Source organism: Vombatus ursinus, unplaced genomic scaffold, assembly GCF_900497805.2.
Source record: "Vombatus ursinus unplaced genomic scaffold, bare-nosed wombat genome assembly UNPS02014813.1, whole genome shotgun sequence".
NCBI lineage: Eukaryota > Metazoa > Chordata > Mammalia > Diprotodontia > Vombatidae > Vombatus > Vombatus ursinus.
Window position 1 is genome coordinate 19,886,609 of NW_020954591.1, and position 26,408 is coordinate 19,913,016.

Consider the following 26,408-nt stretch of genomic DNA (forward strand, 5'->3'; position numbering starts at 1 on the left):
TGTAACTTTCACCATTTTTTCTTTTCTGTCCTTGAATCTTCTCTGCATCTCTAGACTGCTCTCGATGGCTCCCTTTGAATATTTAGACTTTCAGCCCAGTCTTGGGCTGACTTCTGTAGTATTTTAGTCCATGTGATCCTACCTAGCATTGTTGTGGAATCTTTGAATTTACTTTCCCAAAATCTAGGGTAAATGTTGGATTTTTACCTGGCTTTCCTCTCCTATATCACAGATTTTAATAAGTAGTGGACTCTGTTCACCATGGTTTACATCATTTTCACCCCAGCAGTTAGTTTCTTCCTGTTGGAAGAGAATCAGAGCCAGAAGAACTCTGAAAGGTAGACAGAATCAAGTAGCTTATATAGAATCAGACTTATTCTAGGTGGTTACTTTGGTTTAAACACTGGAAATACTACAGAACAGAAGACAGTAAATTGTGTCAAGAGCCTTTGGGATATTCACAGAACAAAATAGAGCCCATTATCTCAAGGTTACCTAGCTGTACAGTTTTAATTATGCAACTTTTATAACCAGCGGCTTCTGATTCTTGTATACTCTTGCCATCTCTGCTGCATGCGTTAGCTGATAAAGCCTGCTTGATTTTTCTTCTATACCAGGGAACATCCATGGAGCGCATACATATGGGGATAATTGTGGCTAGGGCAAATCACAGTTCCAGTCTTGCAGCCACTGATGTCTTCTGTCAATCTCATTGTATTTGCTACTGGTCTCATGGCTGCTGAGCTGCTCTTAATCATCTTTGGGCTTCAACTCTTCAATCTCTTCTAGGCCACCATTCTACCATTGTTAGGTTATATCTGACAGGGGTGGGGAACCTGCAGCCTCAAGGCCAGAAGTGGCCCTCTAGGTCCTTAAGTGGGGCCCTTTGACTGAATCCTTATTTTGCAGAACAGATTCCCTTCATAAAAGGATTTGTTCTATAAAACTTGGACTCAGTCAGAAGGCCACACCCAGGACCTAAAAGGCTGCAGATTTCCCACCCCTGGCACTGCAGGTAGTAAGGGATACTAAGGGTTTACCACCTTTATGGGAGAGCTCTAAAGCTCTTTCAGTGCATAGCCTAGGGCAATGAGCTACTGTGTTCAGCCAGGTAACCCCCCCATCCCCACCCTCAAGTCCTAGGATATGATATATATAGTTTTGTATATAAATTTATATTCATATATATAAATTTTGTATTGACAAATATAATTCGGCAAAAGCCCCAGGGTAAGATTGTTTGTTCTTTTTGGCTGCTTTTTTACAGATCCAATTATCCAGTTTGAATTTAGAGAATTCCTTCCCACTGCTATCAAATCTTTGATTGCCATTCTGTCTCCAAGCCCATTTTTGGAGACTCCACTCAACAGTACCCCACCAGAGCTGTATGGGAGCTCGGTCAACAACTTGCTTCCAGATCAGCATGTAGATAAACCTAGGAACAAGAAAAAAGGGCTTGTTGAATTGTTTAGGGACTTGCCTTCACTCTGTATTCCTTCCTTTATTATGCATATCTGCCAGGAAAAATTGCTGACTTTCAAAGGGCTCAAGTGTTGGTCTCCATACAAATCATTGAAAGAAATATGGAATAATCTATACAAAGTGAGATGGAGGAAAATCAGCAGTACCTCAACTGTATACATATTGACTATTATAACTATATAAAGGAAGGAAGGAAAACAGGTCCAAAAGTGGTCAGCAAGCCTGTAAGGAGATTCAAAACAGAATAACTTCTTTGTTTATTTAATTTATTTCGATTCTGCCATGTTAAAAACCAAGGGTTTGGGGTAAGATTTTAACTCTCTGTATTGTCTGCTTATTTGGTTGTTTTTGTTGATGGTTGCTATATTAATTTTTTCTTTCAAAAGTGTAGCAGGCCTATAATAGGCTAAGTTACAGAGGTTCAGAAATGCACGAAATGTTGGCTTCGTTGCACTCCCAGACATCTGTCCTGGGCAGAATGCCTTACTTGAAATGTCTACTTGGAAGAAATTGGCCATTACTTTCCAGGGTTTTTTGGTACTTAGTGTTTAGCCCTTCTGTCCCTCCCTCTTCTTTGCTCCTTCTCTCATCTCTCAGGCTTCTGCTAGAAGTCTACTAAATCTTCACTCTTAGTCCATTTAAAATTTAAAGACTGGGCATTCAACAGCTGGGCATTCAGCAGCCCTTGCTGGAAATTTCTCTCATTCTCTGATCTGAAAATTTGCTCCCAGCAAATCTAGGAATAATTGAGATCATAAATGTCTCATTCACAGCTGTTTTCAAAGTCTTTCTCTCACCCCACCCCACCCCCTCTCCTCTTTAGTTAGACTGCTAAAAGTTCTTGAGTTGGGCCCATTAGTCCCCAAATATACCTTTCTTTGTGGAAATAGTTTCTTTGTACTGTGCTGGGTTTTTGTTTTTGTGTTTTGTTTGTTTTAGTCTCAATGTTCTTTGCTCTAATGTTGAGCATCTAAATAAGAGACTTATAAATTCCTTTATGTCATATCATATGTCTAGGTCCTAAGTGAACATTTTTATCATCCAAGAGGAGCCTCTTTCTTCTTCCTTCTCTACTTTTAATAACAATAATAATAATAATAATAATAAACCTATGATGTGGTTTATTGTACCCAATTAGGGTGGATTTATTGTCGTAACAACCTCTCTCCTCCATATAGGCTAGTTTTTCATAAGGCTAGCTTAATTGTCCATCCTAGACTAAAGCTTGAATTGCTGACACAGCTACCTGGTTATCTAAGCCATAAAAAGCCCAGCACAGGTCAGACCTCATGGTCTTCCTACTGCCATGAGGGACAGTGAATCTAAAGTTGTGTCTTGATAGGGAGAACAAGGAGAGCGCTATCCAAATGAACCAATGTTGTAACTTTGCTGAATATCTTTCCTATGCTGTTGTTGAGTAAACTTCCATTTGCAAAATGTTATATTTCATTCTAATACCAAGGCTGAACCACCTCACTGGTTCAGAATCAAGCCTGGCCCACAACATCTTTCAACTGCAATTTCTTTGGAGCATTCAGATTGAAATTGATCATATCCTACTGCTTTTATCTGTTCCCTACTAGGCATCTAGGTGATGTGGTGGATCAGGTGCTAGACCTGGAGTCATAAAGACATGACTTCAAATCCAACCTTAGACACTTATTAGCTATGTGGCCTGGGGCAAGTCTCTGAACTTCTGTTTGTTTCAATTTCCTCATCTGTAAAATGGGGATAATAATGGTACCTACCTTCCAGGATTACTGATGATCAAATAAATGAGATAATATTTGTAAAGCACTTAGCACAGTGCCTGGTATATAGTAGGTATTACATAAATGCTAGCTATCATTGTTTTTATTATCCTTGTGCATTTCCCCTGGATATTACTTTTTTTTTTTTTTTTTTAAGGCAGTTGGGGTTGCCCAGGGTCACACATCTAGTAAATGTCAAGATTTGGTCTGAGACCAGATTTGAACTCAGTTCCTCCTGACTTCAGAGCCGGTTCTCTATACACTGTGCCACTTAGCTGCCCCTTGGATATTACTTTTATAAGGTTTATGATTCCTCTTTTTTGGCTCGAAGCTTAGATCTGCTTCTTTTCCTGGATCTGAAGTTGGAAAAGGTGGGTTAAATCTTAGCTCTGTTATTTGCTTATACAAGTCTCTTAACCTTTTTTGGACCTCAGTTTTCTCATCTCTAAAATGAAGGCCTTATTATAGTAAGGAATCCAGGTCCAAATCCTGTCATTCAAGAATGTGAGTTACATCCCTTGCTTGAGATCCAGTCTAATGATCTTGATCCCTGACTAACCTTATCTCCTGTGTAAAAGCGAATGTATGGGTTATTCTAGATGGCCACTGAGGTCCCATCCAATTCTCAAATTCTGTGATCTTGTGAAAAGATTATCTTTTTTACATATCTACGTGGGCTTTTCTAAACTTCTTGGTTACCTCCCACTGTACTTAAATGTACTTTTAGGTTATCTACCATATCTGCTTGGGCTTCTCTAAACTACTTACTTCCATTGTTCTTATATATTTATTATAGTGTATACTTCTTATCTCCTCTACTAAATTGTAAGCTCCTTGAGGGCAGAGATAGTTTGTTTTTGTTTTTGTTTTTGTTTTTGTTTTTGACTTATCTCTAAATGTCGCCATCATATTTCAGTGTCTTTCTCTTAGTTTGATGTTTCTTGAATTGAATGTCCCAAGCAGTAAAAGTCTGTTGTTCTGCAAACCTAAAATGATGGCTTTTTTTGTTGTGACCAAATTTAAATTATATTAAAACAATTTCCTTGAAGTCTGCATGTACTTTCTTCCTACTAAAAGAAAATCTCTGACTTCAACTAATTCTTCTTGAATCTTCAAAGAGATCAATGACAAGCTTCCGTAAGTAGAAGTAGAAAAGACGAATACTTCTCACATAAGAAGGGAAATCTTTTAAAGTTATTTTATGTGCTTCCTTTAATGGGCCTCTGTAATTTTGTTTTCCACACTTGGTTTTTTTGGTGCTCCTCTAGCTAGAGGAACAATTTTCACATAAGGCTTGCTATGGAGTTGTTGAAAGTTCAGAGACCCCCTAATGCGATTTAGGGGCTCAGGGGTCCTGGGACCCCAAAATCACAACAGGCGGGTTCTGCCCAAAAGAATTTGACCCAAGCCTTCTTTCAGCCAAAAACAAGGTGGACCTTATATACAGAAAGACTGTGGGAATGACCTAGGATTGGCCACTAAGCTGGGGTGAACAGAACTCCTGGGACCTAGGACCATGGGAGAATGGAGCCTAGCTAGGATTAAGGGTGGGAAATGGCCTGGGGCCATACATAGGGAGGAAGCCACATCGAAAGGCCAGTTGATGGGAATATAGCCTCAGGCAAATGCCAGAGATTTGGTCTAGTGGGAAAGTCTGGGGTTTTTCCTTTCTGAGGCCCAGATCCCAATCCCATCACCCTTAGCCCAGTATTTGTTAACTCCTAGCTCAGGCTTTCATATTCATCTCAGTTGCACCATAATTATGTCTGTGAATTGACTTCTCACCCTTAATGTTATACAATCATTGTATCATTCAGAATACCTAATCCTCCCCTGCTGGGCTCCATGTACCACAGTTTGGGATTGTGTATTTCCAGTTCTAAGTTGATCTGCTAATAGGTCTACCTGACAAGGCCCAAACCACATTGCTGCCATCATATTCCTGGAGTGCACTCAGGGTCTTCCTCCCATATATATTTAAACTCTAGACATTTCTTATTCCTGATACAACTGCTTGTACTCCATTTTCTTTTTCCTTGCAAGTTTAAGGTTTTAGTCTGCCTGTTCCCTTGTCTAGGGTATTCAGACTAATCATGTGGGGGCAGCAAGGTGGTACAGTGGATAGAGCACCGGTCCTGGAGTCAGGAGGACCTGCGTTCAAATCCGGCCTCAGATACTTACTAGCTGTGTAACTCTGGACAAGTCACTTAACCCCATTGCCTAGCGCCCCCCACCCCCAGATCAAAGTAATCATGTGGAAGGCCTTAGTTTGCCTTTTAAACTCTTAGAGCTTTTCCTTCTTTCTCTAGTCATGATACTCAGGAAAGGGAGGTAGGAGGGAGAGAGAGAGAGCGCGCGACCTGGATGCCTTGCTACTAAAAATAAAAATTCTTCACCTACCCTATCCCTAGCTTTTTTCCTTCCAACCACTGTGGAATACTTTCCCACTTCAGTCTTTTATTTCGCCCTTATTGTTAATTGTTTAATTGCTTTGATTTTGAGCTAGGTAGAATTTGATTTGTTGTAAATTACTTGTTTATTTTTTAGCATTTTGTTGCTATAAGTAGCTTGAGAGAGTATCCAGAGAAATTTCTTAAAGGATCTATAATAAAACAGGACTTTAAAAAAATTATTTGAACAAAATTGTAATTACAGTTTTAAATAAAAGTTTAAATTAATTTCAAATATTGAAGTATTAGATAGGAATCTTCACTTTGGAGAATTAGAAGATTCCATTTTATCACTGAGACTCTGGCATTGAAAAATTCATTGGCTAAAAAATAGATCTAACTTGTAGTGCTTTTTTGTCCAGTATATCAGGTCTGTACTTTTTGTCTGCCTTAGCCTTGGACAGATGAATGCCAAATTCGTAAAAAAAAAATATATATATATATATATATATATATATATAAATTAGATAAATAAATAAAAACACTCTTATCCTCTAAGTAATGCTTCATCAGTAACTGATAGAATACTTGGGTACATATCATGCTGCTGCTCAAATACCATAATAATGCAAGATTTATTTTTTTTTAAGGCAGTTGGGGTTAAGTGACTTGCCCAGGGTCACACATCTAATATTTCTTGTATAAAGTTATAAAGAAGCCCACTGCTGGATAATATTTACTGCTGATGTGGAGTGCCAAATTAAGTGGCTCCTTGGCCAGCTTTTCCATGGCCTATCATCTAGACTCAGGTCTCTACTTAGATTTACTCTTTATCCTCTGCCTCTACTGCAGAGAGCACAACTACAATGAACTGGCCATGTTGTCGAATGCCAAACATATGCTTGACTAAAAGACTATCTTATGGAGAACTCACACAGGACAAACGTTCACATGGTGGTCAGAAGAAGCCGTACGAGGACACTCTCAAAGTTTCTCTTAAGAACTTTGGAGTTGATTGTGTGAAATGGGGGACACTGGCATGGGACCATCCAGCATGGTGCGCCCCCGTTGGAGAAAGGGCTGTGCTTTATGAGTAAAGCAGAATTGAAGTAGCTCAAAAGAAACACGAGATGCACAAATTTAGAGAACCCACTCTAAATGTTGACATGGATTATTTGTGCCCGACCTGTGATAGAGCATTCTGAGCTCGCATTGGTCTGATCAGCCACGGTCCAGTGCGCTGTAATGTGACTCTAGTATACTGATGCCATTTTGGTCTTCTTCGAGAATGAACGAGAACCATCCTCTTCTTCCATACAGCATCTGCCTATAGAACACAAGAGATGGGAAGGAGAGAAATATTAGCATGCCTCATGAGTTCTTTGATTGCATTCTCCAGAACTGTAACAGGAGGCCACAAGCAATCACATAAATGAAGAAGATAAAGTCACAGCATGATGTTCAAATGGTTCAAAAGGTTATAATAATAATAATAACAACAACAATGGTAATAGGAGTAGTAGGTTTACTTGCTTGGCCAAATTTGAAAAGGGGGGTGAAAAACAGGAAGGTTTTTTTTTTCCAGATCAGCCCTTCTGATTATTTTATGATGCTGCAGTAAGATTGCAGTCACTTCTTATTTGCTTTTATTTTGTAATTGCACAAGTTGAATGTTTCACATTGCTGAATTATAAATTAAACCATTTTTGCTCTTGTTTTTAAAAATTTTTGGTTGTATTATAAGGCTAAAAAGAAATTGAGTGAGGGTAATCATGGGTCATCAGTCATCTTTGGAAGTTTAATTCCAGAAAGCCTTGCCAATTGTTTTATGAAATCAGAATCTACCTTATTTATCAGTTGCCTCTTTTAAACTGGTTGTTATGTGGATAAATCCAAGAAAAAAAAAATATATATATATATGTTTATTTCCCTCTGGTAGAATTCAAGTGTCAAGAGTAATTCATATAAAAGAGTTTTATTGGTATTTACAGTGACCTGGATTAAACATTTCAATCCATTTAGAGAAAATTATCCAAGCGTCCAAGTATGTTATGTGTTTTGCAATTTTTACCTAAACTCACTGAGACCTTATTTGTATTTATTTTTATTTACCAGGAAAGGCAGCTATCTACCTTGTGATTTTCCATCTGTCGTTTGTCTTGTTTATGTGGTCCTATTGGAAGACAATTTTTACACCTCCTGTTTGCCCCTCCAAAGAGGTAAATTTAATGTTGGTAAAAACTATAGATTTGTCACAGAGTGAGGAATTATTTTCCTTTCTGTGGCATTTATATGAAGCATAGTACTATGCACCTGGTCTCTTTTTCGATTCTTAAGTTGCTTGATTAACTAATATTATAAATTTAAGTTATGAGCCTACTCTGAAACAGTCATGTGATTTGGTTAAAGAAACTTTAATGTCTATAGTATGTGTCTTTTAGCCTCTCTTTTGGAGCATAATATTGTTTAAAAGTTGATTTAGGGGGCAGCTAGGTGGCGCAGTGGATAGAGCACCGGCCCTGAAGTCAGGAGGACCTGAGTTCAAATCCGGCCTCAAACCAAACACTTGACACTCAACTAGCTGTGTGACCCTAGGCAAGTCACTTAACCCCAATTGCCTAAAAACTAAAAAAAAAAAAAGAGTTGATTTAGGTATGAACAGTATAGTTCTAATATTTTCCTAAATTTCAAATAAGCTTTGGGGTAACTTTTTAAGAGAGGCAAGGATGAACATGAGGATTAGTTCTTTGCTCCCTAAACAATAAAGTTAAGTTTCATTTAGAAGTCCAGTGAAGTGAGTTGTGAGTATTGTTATCCCCATTTCATAGCTAAGGACACAAGGAGTTTATTTGTCCATGATTGTGCAAACTAATAAGTGTCAAAGGTAGGATGTGAACCCAGGTTTCTGACTCATCTCTGTGAACCTCATTTTCCTCATCTCTTTCATGAGAAAGAGAGGCGGGGAAAGGACTAAACATTTATATAACTTCTACTGTGTGCTAGGCAGTATGCTCAACACTTTACAAATATGATCTCTTTTGATCCTGACAACAACCCTGAAAGGTAAGTGCTATTATCATCCCCATTTTACAGAGGAATAAACTGAGGCAAACAAAGGTGAAGTGACTTAAGTAAGTCCAGGGTCACATAGCTAGTAAGTGTCTGAAGCTAGATTTAAATTTCCATTTTCTTGACTCTAGATTCGGTGTACCATCCACTGCTAATTAAGATGGTAGACTGGGTGACTTGAAATATCCCTTTCAACCTTTAATCTATAATTATATTAACCAACAGGATCATTATGAATTAGGCTTGAACTATGAAAAACAGAAAAGATATTCATCTAGAGAACCATGGAATCATAGATTATTTTTTTTTTCCTAATAGGCAATTGGAGTTAAGTGTCTTGCCCAGGGTCACACAGCTAGTAAGTGTCAAGTGTTTGGTCTGAGTCTGGATTTGAATTCAGGTCCTCCTGACTTCAGGGCCTGTGTTCTATCCACTGTACCACCTAGCTGCCCCTATAGGATTACAGTCAGAAAGGAATTTAAAAGCTATATCTAGTAGCCCAACCCCCCTCATTTGACAGATGAGAAAACTGAGTGAGATTCAGACAGGTTAAGTAATTTGACCAAGGCCATACATATTAAGATGGATTGTACCAAAATATACAATGATATAATATTTATCCAATTAAAATTAAATAATTTAATTGTGATTACTTATATAATCTAAAAATTATATACAAGAAGTAAAACTTAATGTGTTGGTTATATAATGAATGAATTTGAAAGTAAGCTTAAAAAGATGCCCCTGAAGCAAATCTCTTATCTTATTAGCAGTTAATAAACTAAAGTTAAACTAAAGAATATTCAGGGTAGAAGAAATGACTAAGTCAGTTTAAGTATATTAGTTTTAGGAATAGTAGAATGTAAACTAGGTCAGTAAATGTTATTCTTCAGTGACCAAAGATTTTTTTTTAAAATTGAGCCCACAAATATATATAAATAAGTGGAGAAAATGAGTGATAGAAGATAGACTAAATTTCTATTTTATAAAACTAAATTTTGAATAAACTACAGGCTCTAATATAAAGAGTTAGATGAAAAAACAAAATCTAGTAATATGCTATGTATGAAGAATGTGCTTAAAATAAGAAAGACAACATGGGCTAAAAGTTTGAACTATATTTGATAATTCAAGAAAGACTGGATTATCAATCATAATATTAGGTAACAATTTAAATGGAAAAGCACTGAGAAAGATAAGAAAGGCATGACATAATAATAAAAGCCATAATAAATAATGAAATATACTATTGAATTTATGCTCCAGGTAGCATAGATACTTCCTTTGATACTTAAATTAATCTGAGTTTATCAGAATAGGTCTCCACTCATGTAGATTGCAGCCCCACCCACCTTATCATCCCTGGGTCTTTCCATAAATCTAACAAAGAATCTGTACTACTTGATGGAGACCTTTCCTGGAGCTCTTTTGAGATTTCCAGTGGTTTCATATGGAGTATTACAGTTATATTTGTCTTTCACATGTTGCTATATGAGTGAACATACTCCTTTTCCTTCAACATTGTATTTTATTGCTATTTCTCGTACACGGTCAATACTGATAATCTATTACAACCTACTTTACACCCACTATATGTTTGTCTTGGTCCAAGGGAAGAGCTTTATGCTACTTCTTATATTTTGAGAGAAAAGATTTCAAAGTGCCAAAGAAAGGATAGGGTTCTCATGGTTCAGAATTCTACAGGGTACGTCGGCCAGAGGTAGATGGGAACCTTCTAGGAATGAAGGTCTGACAACACACACACAAAAAATTATGTTAGTGAGAAAGAAAAAGAAGAGTTGTCTAGATGGAGTCATGTATACCTAGGGCTCTCATTGACCAGTTTAAATTTTTTTGTAAAGCACTTAGAGAAGGTGGAAACAAAGGCAGGTAAGAGAATTAATAAAAATGTGTGGCATGGTCCTGTAAAAAAACAGCATTGAAAATTTTAAAGCTCAGAACAAGCCAAGGGTGGTGATGAATGCTAAGAACAAAAATAAGGTCTTTTTAAAGCTGTATGAGGGGAAAAAATAGGAAGATAATAGAGTCATAAATTTAGAGCATGAAAGGATCTTAGTCCTACCCCCTTGTTTTACAAGTGAGGAAACTGAAGCCCAGAAAAATTAAGTGATTTGCCCAAAGTTTATGGTACATGACCAGTAAGGGCAAACTCAGACCCTCTGGCTTTGCCTGGGGTAGAAGGGACAGTGATAATGGATGATGGAGAAAAGACAGACCTGCTTGTCTCTCTCTCTTTTTTTCTTTTCCTGCGAAGGAGAATGATTTTTAAATTAAAAAGGAAAGAATAAAAATTGATAATAGGGAGTTGAAACCCAGGATAAGTAAGAGAACAGCTAACTGTCCCAGGTGAATTCAAGTCATTTGTCTTGGAAGAACTACATCCCAAGTTATTTGAACATAGTAGCAGATGTAATTGCCCAGCCCATTGTCAGTAATCTTTGAAAGATGATGGAGGTTATGCTTCAAGGAGGTATGAGAGTAAAAGTACCAATTTATAAAAAAGAGAACAAGAGAAAGTAAATGTGCTAACTTAAGAAAAAGGGAAGCGTAGATTGTGTAAACTCTAGGCCTGTTAGCTTGATTTCACTTCCCAGTAAAATTCTAAAAAATATTAAAGAGATGGTTTATAAACATCTAGAAAAGAAAGCAGCAACTGTCAAGAGCCAGCTTGACTTCATCAAAAACATTCATGCCAGACTAACTTCATTTCCTTTTTTAATAGGGTTACTAGATTCGTAGATTAGAGAAATGCTAGATACACTTTACCTAGACTGTCTCATGTCATCCTTATAGACAAGTTGGATAAATGTGGGTGCCAGGGTGTGCCGGCCGCGCCGACCTTGTACCGGCTGCACCGTGCACTCTCCTCCTATAAGGAGCAGGCTGCCAGAGTCATACTTACCAGTCTTCAGTCCTCAACCGGATAAACACAGAGACGAGCCTACCAGGAGGTGCCAACACCAGAGCTTTATTCAGAGGCCATCACAGCAAGGCCAAGCAGGAAGGCCGGAGCAACAGAGCAGGAGCAAAGAGAGCGCGTGATCTGACCACGATCAGTTCCTTAAGTACCTACTTAGCCCCTCCTCCTCAGCCCGCCTACTAGTCAATGATTGTAGGGTCAGATACCTGAAGGGGCTGTCTGAGTTTAGCACACCAAGGGAGAGGGAGTGACGCAGGAGGCTAGGACCGGATACAGGAAGGAGGCGTCTGGGATTAGTGCATAGACAAAGAGTACGTGACCTAGAAAGTCAGGCCCAGATACCGGGAGGAGACGTCTGGGGTCAGTGCTACACAAAGGGAAGGCACGTGACCCAGGAAGTCAGGAAGGACACAGGAAGGAGGCGTCTGGGGTTGACGTTGCACTTAGGGAGGGGACTAAGCAAAGGGAACTCATCCTCTGCTGTCCCACTCCCACGTGGCGCAGCCCCCTGCCTCAGGAGCACGTGCTCCGGCTACTTCCTTGTATTCTGTACCTTCCCCAGCTTATCTCACATAGCACTGCCCACTGCCTCAGGACTTCTCCGTATCCAGCCCATCCCAGTTCACCACAACTCCGCCAACCACAGCCCCTGCCTCGGTTACTTCCAAATACCTAGATCTTACCCCAATCTTGCCACAACCCCCACTTGGCAGTAGCCAACATCAGACAGTCCCTCACACCAGGTAGTTGGATTTGGAACTGTATGAATCGATGGCTCCCAAGAGTAGTTGTTACCACTTTGGCAGGAGATCTCTAGTAGAGTACTCCAAGGATCTTCCCTTGGACCTATACTGTTGTAACGATGACCTAGATGAGAGCTCAGATGGCATGCTTATATGATAACAAAACTGGGAGAAATAATTAAATATGTGAAGTTGTAACAGGCTAGCTAGAATGATGGGCTGATTCTATTAAAATTAAATTTAATAAAGATATGTCCTACACTTGGACCCAACAACTGAATTTCATAGTTACAGCTAGCAATGAAGAAAGGAGTATGACTAGACTTTGTGAAATAGATCGGAAGTTTATAGTGGATTGGTAGCTCAGTATGAGTCAACAGGGTAACATGGCAGCCCAAAAAGCCAGTGGAATGTTAGTCTGCTATAAGTGGGTCATAATTTAAAAACATAGGAGATGATAGTCCTATGGTATTCTGTCCTGGCCAAACTATACCTGGACTATTGTGTTGAATTCTAGGTCTTACATTTTAAGAAGGCTGTTGATAAGTCTTTTCAGAAGGGTATCTAGGACGGTGAAGGGACTAGAGACCATTTCATATAAGCCTTGGATGAAGGTCCTAGAAATGTTTATCCTGGAGAAAAGAATACTTGGAGGGGACAATATATAAGTGTGTTCAAGCTTTTGAAGGTTTGCCATATAGAAGAAAGGTTCAACTTTTTGTACTTTGCCCCAGAGGGCAGAATTAGGAAAAAGGATGGAAGATACACAGTGATATTGCTGCTAGATATATACCATAAGGAAATCAGAAACTGAAGGAATGGTCCCATTTTGAAAAAAAAAAAAAGTTTATAGTATCTCTTTTTGTAGTTCTAAAAAATTACAGAGTGAATACTCCTCAGTTGGTGAATAGTTAAATAAATAATGGCATATTAATAAATGGAATGGAATATTTCTCTGTAAGAGATAAATATGAAGAATTTAGTGAAACTTGGGAAGGCTAACTTGAACTAACTTGAACTAACACAGGTTAACATGAGCAGAACCAAGAAAACAAATTTCAGGACCTCAGTAATGTAAAGGAAAGACACTAAAAGATATCAAAACTAAAGTCAGTACAATAACCAAAACATAAAACTGATAATGAAAAATATTACCCTCATTTCAAAGAGAGGTAATGGACTCCAGGTGCTGTGTGAGGCATATGCTGCCAGTTATAGTTATTGTGTTGGTTTGTTTTGCTTTACTTTTTTGGTTATACATTTTTTGTTTTAGGGAAGGGTAGGAGAGAGATTATTGGGAAGTAATAACAGTTTAAAAAATCAATAAGACATTTAAAATTTTTAAATTAAGTTACAATTTTTTATGTGGATAGAAATTGGAGAAAGGCATTTTTAGATGTAAGAGAAATTTTCCTAGCAGTTAATAGTTATCCAGAAGCAAAATGGTCTGCTTTGAAGTAGACCTCTTACTATTATTGTGTTACTTAATACTACAGGTCTTAAAAGAAAGACTGAATGATCCTTTTTTTGTGGGGGTGGAGAGGGTAGGTTTATTCTGACCTTTACAAACATCAAATAAAGTGGGAATTATAGTAGAACAGTAAGAAAGGCTTGTACATGAAACTGCAAATGTTTGTAATGTACATTTGGCTTTTTAAGTATGTCATGAGTTTAGCTTATAACTTTCAAAGCTGTCCATCTTGTCCTTGATTCCTATAGACCTTCTCATCTCTCTGTGCATTTTTTTTTAATGTTTCAATCATCCTTTTTTGGTCACTCCTATTTTTAACTGCTTTTTTTCCTTTTACCTACTTCCCCAAATTGAAAAAGAAAGAAAGAAAAGCAAAATAAATTCTTACATTGTCCATGTACAAATTCTAAATTTTTAATCTCTCCCCTCTGTTAGGGAGGTGGACAGATGTTTTCTCATTGTTGGTCATTGAGTTGATCAGATTTCTTAAGTCTTTTAAAATTGTCTTTTCAGTGGTGTTGTTCAGTCAGTTGTTTTTTTTTTTTTTTGGTTCTGTTCACTTTACTCTGAATCAGTTCATAAAAGAATTTGTAGGCTTCTCTGAAACTATTGCGTTGGTCATGTTTTTTGGAATACCATAGTATTCCATGACATACCTATACCATAATTTGTTAGCCTTTTTGCAGTAGATAGGCATCTTCTTAGTTTGTAGTTTGCACCCTTACAAAAAAGAGATGCTCTAAATATCTTTATACATATGGGTCCTTTTCCTCTGTCTTTAATCTTTCTTGGAGTATAGTAGGCCTAGAAGTGGTTTTGCTGGGTCAAAGGGTATACACAGTTCAGTAACTTTTGGGGCATAGTTCTAAATTGCTTTCCAGGATGGCTTGACTAATTTATAGATCTGTTAATGGCCGTTTTCTAAAGCCCTACCAACAATTGTCTTTCTTTGTTGTCACCTTTGCTGATTTGATGGGTGTGAGGTGGAGTTTCAGAATTGCTTTAGTCTGTATAGTGAGTGAGATAATAAGTCAATTAGGGACGTATAGAAGGATTGCCTAGCAGTAGTGAGGACCCAGATGAAATTACATAACATGTTTGTTATGGATCTAATCAGCACAATTTGGTGATTTTTCTCTAGTGTCATTGTGTGTAGGAGCAAAGGCAGCTAATGGTGGGAGTAATCCAGGCCTGTGGTTTGGCAGAGCAAGATCTTTAATAGGATAAAAAGGCAAAGGACTTGCAAGAAGAGGACAATATAGAATTGAATTGGTTCATCAAAGAGTCAAGATGAGAAAGGAAGGAGAAATAAGCTAGGGCAAGGCTGATGGCCTGGAAGAGAATTAAGGAGTAGGGAGATTGGAAATCATGTAACGACAAAAAATAGGTTGAGTTGGGGGGTGCTTTTTACCTGGTTGTTTATAACTTGGATTTCTTCCTTTGAAAATTACCTGTTTATATCTTTGTTCCATTTATCAGTTGGGGTATGGCCCTTAATAGTCCAAATTTGAATCAGTACCTTTATATATGTTTGATATGAAAAACTTTATCAGAGAAACTTTTTGCAAAAAATTTTCCCAGTTAACTTTCTCCTTTAATGTTAGTTGCATTGGTTTTGTTTGCTGAAAATCTTTTAAATATTATGTAATAAAAGCTGTTCATTTTATCTTCAATGATCTTTTCTATGTCTTGTTTGGTCATGAACTCTTCCCCTTTCTAGTATTCTGGACTTAATTGGTATAGTGTTGACTGCAAATACGAGCATTTGACAAACTATCTAAACCCTGGACTCTGTACAGAACATCCTTCGTGACCCTTTTAAATGCTCTAGATGAGAATGTCTCCCATGCTTTTCAATGGATCGTTCAACAGTATTCTTGTAGTCACATCTTACCTTACTTGAGAAGAGCCTTGAGGATTCAATCTTTTTCTACCAAGTCAAATAATATTTTAAAATCAACAGACAATAAATGTAAGAACCTTATTTTTCTGCTCCTTCTATCAAAGATATAATACTAAGATGGTGTGATGTAGAAGTGTTTACCAGAGAGGATTTCTCTGTGTATGTAAACCGTTGTCATAAAGATTTTTTTAAAGATGTGAAACTAAACATGTAGATTGGTTGTTACTGATGTTGTTTTGGTCACCTTTTCAGTATAAAAGTATCATCTCCAATTTTTTCTATTTCCCTCCTTTTTTTAGATATTTTAAAAATCAGTCAAAATTATGTAGCCTTCTCTTGTTTGTGTTTCATCACTTCTAGGTGTTTCTTCCAGTTCTTTGCATAATGAATACATTGAGTACTGAGATGGCAGAGTCTGCAAATGTGGTGTCTGTTTTTGTTAATGAGAACAAATCAGTCAGAAATGTTGGATGGTCTTTTCCATTTTGTAGCTGTTCTAATCCTGGTTTTTGCCTACAGATGCTCTTAGTATTTTCTGGTTTGGGTTGTATCTCATGCCAAACTCTTTGCAGGCTCAGTTTCTCAATAACCTTTTTTTTTTCTTTTTGGTACCAATCAGCACTACCTTCCATTGTTATCCCATCTCTCCATTTGTTTAGAAGACCTAAGTTTGCTGCATAAGGTCTTTTCAGAACTCCTTTGGCCTATAATTGTTTTGCATCAGTTAAGTTTCTCTATGGAATAATGATAGAAGTCTTCCACCATCTCCCATTTTTCAGAGATGGTGGCTATTTAAACAGAACAGGTTGAAGCTGCTTTGATTGTATACAGTGTCTTCTCATTTTTTTTTTTTCACTTTAATTTGATAGGTCTTTTTTTGGTCTAGTTTGGCCTGTGTTCTAATCAATTGATAATCTACAGACTGCCGATTCTGAAATGACATCTGTAACTACTCATTTCCTTTCCATTATTCAGTTTCTTTCTCTTTTTTGGTGGAGATGTCATCTGGTGCTTACCATGTCCATTGTCTTCTGATTTTCTCAAAGAAAGCAAACTATTCCTGATATACAAGAATGGAGATTTTGAGTAGTCCATGAGTCTTTGGTTTCTCTTGCTTTTTGAACGCAAACTGTACCCGTATGTTGATGAGATAAGTCATCTATTGTCTGTGAGTTTGTTTCCTTACCTGTGAAATATGGATGATAATACAATATAAATAGTAATGTTACAAAGAAAACATTTTATAATTCTTGTAACACTTTTCTGAGATCTCTGAGTCTACCCCAGCTACAGGACCTGTATTAAGCACCTCAGGCCATGCCAGTGGGATCTCAGGGGTCAGAAATAGGTGGGCCCTTACATCAGGATGTGAGGTGGCTTCCTTTCATGGATGTCAGGTGTGGGTTGGACACAGGTCCCTTCAAGAATGCAAGACTCTCTGATGTTGTACAGCCTGCTCTTAGTGACTGGACTGAAAGAGTGTGGAGGGCCTTTGCCAGTTTGAAGATGACCAAAGACAACAGTCAGGATGTGTGTATTTCTAGATCAATAAACCAGGATTTATTAAGCACCACCATGTGAAATGCTGAGGACACAAAGGCAGAAATGAAACATTCCCTGCCCTTGAGGAGCTTCTGTTCTATAAGAGACAACATGCACATATATTGATATATACAAAGCTGATAAAAGATAACCTTGGGTTGCCCTTTGTGGAGGGACCAGGGATGACTTAATGCAGAAAAGAGGCTTTGGAACTGAGTCTGAAAGAAAACCAAGGATTCCGAGAGGTGGAGGTGAGGAGGCAGAACATTTCAGGTATGGGAGACAGCTGATACAAATGCAGATTTGGCACTGATGATATGCAGAAAGTATTGTATGTGAGGAATGGCAAGAAAGCCAGAATAGCTGGAGTGAGTGAAGGAGAATAATATTTGCTAAGGAGTGAAAGTTAGAATGGGGCCAGGTTGTGAAGACCTTTAAATGCCAAACTGAAAATTTATGTTTGATCCTAGAAGAAATAGGGAGCCACTGCAGTTTATTCAGTATCAGGGATGGTGTGATGTGGCAGACTTGTTCTTTGGGAAAATCACTTTGGCAGCTGTATAGAAGATAAATTGGAATAGGGAGAGCTTTGAGGCAGGAAAACTAATTAGGGAGCTTTTGTAAGAGATGACAGAGGCTTAAACCAGAGGAGGAGTAGTGTAGTGTAGAGAAAAGAACACATTCAAGAAATGTTGTGGAGACAGACCAGTTTATAGCCATATCCACATGAACTAATTCACCCTGGATGGATATGGCCAGGCCTTCAAAAACTGATCTACCCGAGGAGGAGCAATCTTGCCACATCCTAATTTAAGCAAGATTCTCGTCAGAGTCCTTCATAGGCTGATCTTCATCTGGAAGATGGTTGTCTGCCTTCAGAAAGGGCTGAGGAGTGATCGATAAGGTGTTTGCTGCTCGAAAACTCCAAGAGAAATGACAAAAGCAAAACAGAGCTCTGTATACAACATTCATCTATCTGACCAAGACCTTTGATACTGTCAGTCAAAGGCTTGTGGAAAATTATGTCAAAATCTGGTTGCCTGGAGACGTTCATCAATACTGTGTACCGGTTTCATGATGGCGTGCTTACCTGGGATCTGGATAATGGACAGTGCTCTCAAGCTTTCCCAGTCGTCAGTTGGAGTGAAGCAGGGCTGTGTGCTTGCTCCCATGCTTTTTAGCATAGTGTTTTCAGCAATGTTGTTAGACACCTTCAACAAGGGCAGAAATGGCATCAAGGTTACCTACCACCACACCGATGGTAAATTATTTAACTTGAAAAGGGTACAAGCCAAGACTAAAGTGGAGGAAAGTTGGTGCATGATTTTTTTGTTTGCCGATGATTTTGCACTCAATGCAGCCTCTAAAGCTGAGATGCAACAAAGTATGGATCAGTTCCCTGCTACTTGTGCTAATTTTGGACTAATAGTTAACACCAAGAAAACACGGTTCTCCATCACCCAGCCAGTACCACACAGAAATGGAGAAGTTTTTAATACTGTGGATAAGTTCACTTCCCTTGGCAGTATACTTTCCAGGGATGTACACATTGATAATGAGGTTGACATACTCATTGCCAGAGCTAGCTCAGTGTTTGAGAGGCTCCAAAGAAGTGTTGGAGAGAAGAGGTATTAAATGGTCTACACAGCCGTTGTGCTTACCACATTGTTGTATGCCTGTGAAACCTAGACAGTCTACCAGGGCCATGCCAGAAAATTGAACTGCTTCCTCCTGGATTATTTTAGGAAGATTCTGAAGATTACTTGACATTACTTGACAAGATAGGGCATCAGATACTGAGGTCCTCTCTTGAGTTAAACTGTCAAAGCATTCAAACTCTCCTGCAGAGAGCACAACTCTGATGGGCTGGTCACATATCCTGAATGGCAAACATACATTTACCTAAAAGACTATTTTATGGAGAACTCACACAAGGCAAGTGCTCACACAGAGGTCAGAAGAAGTGGCAAAAGGACACTTTAAAGGTCTCCCTGAAGAACCTTAGTATTGATTGTGAGCCATGAGAGATGCTGGCATAGTACCACCCAACAGTGTTGTCTTTATGAGCAAAGCAGAATCACAGCACAAAGGTTTTATGAAATGGGCAAATCTAGAGACATCTCCATCCCAAATGTTCAAAGAGACTATTTGTGCCCAGCCTGTGGTAGCTCAGAAGGCTCAGATTGGACTGATCAGCCACAGTCAAACACACTGTACCTTGACCCCAACATTGTAATATTATGGGTCCTCTTCAAGTACGAAAGGTGCACAACAACAGTAGGTTTCAGGAGGAGCTGATGTTCTTTATCTCCCATCTTTTATGCCTGCTGGAGTAGATGAATCTGCTCTAAAGGGAACAGCAAAAATCTGTGAAGGCTCAATCTTATAAAGATATTATGAATGAATTAAGGGTCTCTCTCCCCTTCAGTGCAAAGGTTGGGGACTATGGTTGTGAAATATTGCATATACTATCAGATATGGTTGCTGCGTCGGTTATTTTTGCTGAACTGATTTTTTTCTCTTAAGTATTTGTTAGTAGGGTGATAGAAAAAAATTGTCAATAAAATAGTATTTTAAAAGGTATTACCACTGAAAATTAAAATTGGGGGCTCTTTTTAGTGACGCAAGGGTGCTTGCTCCCCTAATTGGGATACCACAAGGTGAAGTTGGTCCTTTCCATAGGGCATCTCAAAGTCAGAGGTCTTTAACAATTTATAATGAGCTAGGGAGTGTGTGTGAGTTCTCCACCATGAACTAAGTGTCTGAAAATGCTTAGCATTTTCCAGATGCTATCTATATGAGGCCAGAGTTTGATTGGCCTGCCTTCAGAAATGTAAAAGTGTTTTATAGCATTGCCAGCTTAGCAGAGATCTGAGGACAAATATTCCCCTCAGCACCATGGACTTTGGAGTTCCCTTGTAGGGGCTACCTAGCATGGCAAGTTGTCCTGCCTATCCCTGATTGGAGTCCAAATCTGGAGGTTAAGGTAAGGTGAACAAGTATAAACCAAAATCTGGGTCAGGTTAACATCAAGATGTCATCACAGTACTGAACGCCTGAGACAATTGAGAAAACCTAGTTGCAGGAGCTAAGAAACTTCAGGCTCAAAAGTTCATTCCAGGACAGATGGCAAGATGGATGCCACAGTAGTTGACCACATGGATGCTGGTGGTGTTCTTCACCCTACTTAGTGTTGACATACCAAAGAGGTTTGCCAAACTTCCCTCTGACTTACGGCCTAAAAAAGGCTGAATGCCCGAGACAGCACTCTGTGTTCACCAGGCTTAAACTTAAATTCTTTTCAGTTGAGTAGAACCTGACAGCCTGTGCTCTACTGACATAGGCTTTATGATTCAAGGTGGCGTTTATACCTTGAGGTATCAAGAGGAATACTTTTGAGGTAGGGAAATACTAAAACAAGTATAGAATTCATTAAACTTTCAGGTTAAAGATAAATATATAAAAATTGTATTTCTGCATACTAGATATAAACAGCTGAAAGATAAAGTGAAAAATTATATTTTAAGTGACCAAAAATTGAATATTTGGGTAATAATATAATGTAGAACACTTCACAACTTGAAGTTGATTTCACTCGTGTGTGAGTACTTTCCCCACCTAATATTGTGGCCCTCCCATGTCTTAGTAGAAAGTTCTTCATGAGTTGTAATGGCCAAAAACTTTTGTCATCCTTGTGGCCCAGCCTCCTGGCAAGGAGCCTCTCTGAACTTAGCTGGACCAGTCCTAAGAAGATAGTATTGGTACCTACCTCAAAGAGTTTCTAAGTTAGGCTCTTCCCGAGTTTGTACTCTACTAGCATAGTCTTTGAGAATCCAGGGTCACCCTCCACAGGCATCAGAGTTAGACTTAATTGAAGGAATATAGACCTCTATTGAGACCTACATAAATGGAGTTACAAAACATTAATGGCAAAAGTAATTATTGAACAAATGAGAGCTATGTCTTATTCTCGATTAGATTATGTATGGTAAAGATGACAGTGCCCCCTTCTAAGTAAATTTATTGGATATAATACAATATTGATGGAAGTACTAATAGGATAATATATAGAACCAGATAAAGTAACAGTGAAATATATATGTGGCAAGAGTAGTCAAGATTCTAAAAAAAAAAAATAGTGTATGGAGGAAGCAGAGGAAAGGTGATTAGGGGTAAAAAGGGGACAGAACTTCCCCCTCGAGGCTTTAACATAGATATTCAAAAGCAGCATTTCTAAAAGCTTCTTATTCCTGTGATAAAATATCTATATATGTGTTTCTCTGTGTATTTTAGCTTGTCTCTATGGAAACTCCCTCCATTAAGGCATTTTAACTCATCTATAAATTTAGAGTCTCAGAGTTTTACTTGAGGCACTGTGAGTATCTTGAAAACCCATGTCTTCCTAATTCTGAGGCTAGTTCTCTATAAAGAGAGAGAGAGGGAAGACGGAAAGAAAGAGAGAGATTGTGTAGCACTGTGACAGAATAGAGAGTTCAGAAATAGATCCAAATGCCCTGGTCTTGGTTTTGCCATTTACTTCCTATATGGTCCTTGAGCAAGATACTTAGCCTTAGTTTCCTTAGTAAATTAGGGCTACCCACTCACTACAACATTCCAGAGACTTTCTTTGAATTTCTAGAATTTTTAAAATGAGAATATTTGATCAGTTTCTCCTTTCCATTTCAAATCCTACATTTGGTGGTAAAGGCCTATCCAGTATGTACCCTAGGAAAGGGAAAAGGCAACAATCCATACGCAAGCCTTATATATCCATGTAAGAATTATTAAAGGAGATTCTGTATGACCAATGAAGGCCTCAGACATGAGGAATGCTGTGGTTATCCATATCTGCACATATTTTGGGTGGTGACGTGGCAGCTTTCCAGAAGGCTCCCCCGATTTCCTCTTTTGTGCAGGAAGAGTCCCGTCTGTGATTTGTGGTACTCCTTTGCTTTTGGGGTTCCACAGTGGTAAATAAGAAAGCAAAGTCTGTTATCTGTTAATTTCTGCTTCTAGATCTTCACTTGGGATTTTTTAACATCATAATTGCTTGCAGAGTCAAAGGACTGTTAGAAAGGAAAGTGGGAAGAGACTCTAACTCAACCCATAGGTGACTTTGGGCCTGTTCTTAGACTCCTATTCCCCTGCCTATGTGATTATGAGCTCACAGAAGGAATATAGGCTTTTTCATTTTGATTTGGGTCTTAACATCTCATGAACTAGCCGCCAGACTCTCAAACATGCTAGAGGAATAATTCATCATAAGTTAACATTCACTCCTGCCTTTAGTTAAGTACTTGATATATTGAGGTATCTTACACCAGTGAGATAGACCAATAGATGATAACCTAAGACTAAGATAGGCCCTATCAGAACTAAATGACCTTTGAAGTCTCTTCCAGTCCCAAATCTGTGATCTTTAATCCTATATGAAAAACATGCCTAACAGAACTAATGAAATTGAATAGTGAGGAAAATAGTTATTGTTCAATAAATGTTATTGGGGAAATTATGTAATAATATAGACAAAAGTTAAATTCATATAATCAGAAGTTCCATTAATTAATAACGTAAATATTAAAACAGTAAATGAAACAGCTGAGGGGAAAATAGAATTATATACTTATCCAAAATGTGGAGAAATGAATTTTTGTAATTGAAGTGTTAAAAAAAATTATCCTAACAAGGTTGATGTGTTTAGTTATCTAAAAAATAAGACTTATACAACAAATATCAAAACAAAAAATAAAAAACGGAGTAGGGGAAGGATTCATGCTGAATATGATGGATAAAAGACAATTTACAAGAAACAGAGGTAAGTCTAGAAGAACAGTACCCTATCTCCAATGGACGAATGGTCAAAGTATATGAGCAAATAGTTAAGTATGCTGTAGTGGATGGAAAGAGGACAGGCTCTGAAGTCTAGAGGACATAGGTCCAAACACTGACTCTGACACTTTCTGTCTTTGTAACCACAACAAGTCACTTAGCTTCTATGGTGCCTCAGATTCTTCCTTTTTAAAATGAGGAGACTGGACTAGATGGCCTCTCTGGTCCTTTTCACTTATAAATCTATAATCCTATGAAAGAAGAGCATACTAAATATTTGGGGAAATGTTTAATCACAGTAATAATTGAGGAGATGCTAATTAAAACAACTATGGGGATTAATTAAGATAAAAATAAATGATAAAGTCCAGTGGTTAGGGACAACTGTGGGGAAATGAGTGTACTCACTGTTGACATCAATGCAGATTAGAATAATCTTTGCTGAAGAGTAATCTCATGAGAGTTTTAATGCTCCTTTGTGTCGTTTGATTTCTTAATCCCAGTATTTGTTGTATTTCACAAGAAAATATTTTATTTTATTTATTTATTTTAGGCAATTGGGGTTAAGTGACTTTCCCAGGGTCACACAGCTAGTAAGTGTCAAGTGTTTGGTCAGAGGCCAGATTTGAACTCGGGTACTCCTGACTTCAGGGCCGGTGCTCTATCTACTGTGCCACCTAGCTGCCCCACAAGAAAATATTTTAAAAGAAAGCACCTGTTTTTACAAAAATATTTGTATTTCTTACAAATGTTATAAGAAAAAAACTGGAAAAAATCCAACATTTGGGGAACGACCAAGCTGACTCTGATATAATTTTTAGAAGTTCAATATTATGTTGCTATAAAAGCATAAATTTAACTATGCAAAATTTTTTGAAACATCATATGAATCTTGAGTTGTTATATTGGTATTAGTGTGGTAAGTAAATGATTTTGTGAAAGAAAATTTCACAACTGTTACCCAAGCATACGTGAAATAACCTTGTTCGGTCTTTTTCTGTATTTTTGTAGTTTTTTTATGCAAGTATTTATTTTTTATATTACATTTATAGTTGATTTAATCTTAGGACCAAAAATTAACAGTTCTTCTCTTCTTTTAGTTCAGTTTATCTCAGTCCGATGAAGAACGTTATGAAAAAGAAGAAAGACCTGAAGTACAACAAGAAATTTTGAAAAGAGTAGCAAAAGAGTTACCTGTCTATACTTTGACTTCAACAAGATGTAAGCAAAACAGATCTTTAGCTTTCAAAGTATCTCTTCAGCTGTATTCACTTCCATAGTGAGATATATTGACATATTTGTGGCTAAACGAGTATTGGGGTGTTCACAGAATACTATTCTATTGATCGTCTATTTAAAATGAGTCACTGACAACTTTTCTTACAGTCCCATTTTCTTTCTTTCCCATTCCCCCAATGCCAGTACTATTTTGATCTGTTTCTTAAATAAAAATATTGAAAATGTCCATTTATCAATATACATTAAAAAGGAAAACACTCAGTGATCTGTAACTTACTATTATTATTGATGATAATAATAGCTATCATTTATATAGCACTTTATAAATATTGCCTCAATTTTTCCTCACAACAACCCTGGGTGGCAGGTGCTATTATGATCCCTATTTTACAGATAAAGAAACTAAGGCAGACAGAGGTTAAGTGACTTGTTAAGAGTTGCACAGCTAAGAAGTGTCTGGGGTTAAATTTGTACTCGGGTCTTATGTATCCAGGTCCAGTATTCTATCTGCTGCACCACCAACTGCTTGTTTTACTGTTTGGGAGGAATGCTTATTCTTTAAATGTAAGGTAGTCTTTCTTCTCTGCAGAATCAATGATAGCTTCTTGAGGGCAGGGACTCCCCCCTTTTTTTTCTTTTTATCCTCAGAACCTAACACTGGTAGAAGAAAGTGTTGCAACTTTTACCACTGCCAGGCTATCTAGAGTTGCTTCTGGGATGGCCTAAGCTGGGGGAGAAGGTGAGGGGTGGGGAATAAAAGAGGGGAATCATTTTTGTTAGATCATAGTTGAAATTGCTATGTTCAGTTACTTAATGCACTTTTGTAGTGCTTTTATCCCAGTATTTATGTACTTATATTAGAAAAAATGTATATAACTAGTTTAATTATAAGATCAAAAATTCTAGCAACACATCCCTGCTTGTCCACGTCCCTCTTGTGAACTTTCTTTTGTGTATTTTTTAAATGTTTCGTTAACAGTCTATTCTTTATTTTCTAATATTTTTGATATTTCTCTCTTATAACATGTAAGTACAGTCAAGCAAAACAAATACACATTCGCCGTGTCTGAAAATGTTTATCTCATTCTGTACTTCCGAGACTATTGATTTTAAATTAATGTATGACTTCCTGAAGAATTAGTCATTTACTATCGGATTTCTTAGGTAAATCCTCCCTTGAGTCCCAACCTAATTTGATATAATAGGACTCTGAAAAGCTTTTCTCTGGAACTTCTTTCAAATATATATTTTCCCTTTCTTGTTAACATTTTATTTTTTTTCCCAATTACATGTAAAAACAATTTTTAACATTTTTTAAATTTTAAGTTCTAAATTCTCTCTTCTCTCTTTCTATTCCCTCCTTCCTGAAACAGTAAATAATTTGATATAGGTTATACATGTGCACTCATGAAAAATATATTTCCATATTAATCATCTTGTGAAAGAAAACACAGGCCAAAAAAAAAAATGGAAAAAATAAAGAAAATGAAAAATAGTGTGCTTCAATCTGCATTTAGACTCCATCAATTCTTTCTTTGGAGGTAGATAGCATTCATGGGTCCTTTGGAATTGTCTTAGATCATTGTATTGCTGAGAATACCTAAGTCATTCACAGCTGATCATCATATAGCATTGCTGTTACTGTGTACAGTTTTATGTTCTGCTCACTTCACTTTGTATCAGTTCATATAAGTTTTTACAGGTTTTTCTGAAATCAGCCTGCTTATCATTTCTGATAGCATAGTAATATTCCATTATGTCATATACCTCAACTTGTTCAGCCATTCCCCAATTGATGGGCATCCTCTCAATTTCCAGTTCTTTGCCACCACAGAAATAGCTGCTATAAATATTTTTGTACATATAAGTCTTTTTTTTTAAATCTCTTTGGAATATAGACCTAGTAGTGATAGTACTGGACCAAAGGGCGTGCATAGTTTATAGCCCCTTGGGCATAGTTACAAGTTACTCTCCAGAATATTGGATCAGTTCACAACTGTACCAGTAGTGCATTAGTGTCCCAATTTTCACACATCCCCTCCAACATT

General features: G+C 37.6%; 1 protein-coding gene and 1 long non-coding RNA gene across 4 annotated transcripts in view; one reads left to right on the forward strand and one right to left on the reverse strand.

The window, feature by feature from the left end:
* Positions 1-26,408, forward strand: part of ZDHHC20 (zinc finger DHHC-type containing 20) — a 90,000-nt gene that overhangs the window by 32,005 nt on the left and 31,587 nt on the right. For all 3 annotated transcript variants that reach the window (XM_027877693.1, XM_027877692.1, XM_027877691.1), the window contains exons 3-4: positions 7,739-7,842; positions 24,222-24,342. In XM_027877693.1, coding sequence (XP_027733494.1) covers positions 7,739-7,842; positions 24,222-24,342 — 225 coding nt within the window. The remainder of the gene's footprint in view (positions 1-7,738; positions 7,843-24,221; positions 24,343-26,408) is intronic.
* LOC114054489 lies at positions 1,146-11,653 on the reverse strand. Its single transcript, XR_003570489.1, has 3 exons — positions 11,616-11,653; positions 6,810-6,950; positions 1,146-1,435 (listed from the first exon to the last, which is right to left on the reverse strand). It is a non-coding gene; the product is annotated as an uncharacterized LOC114054489 (long non-coding RNA).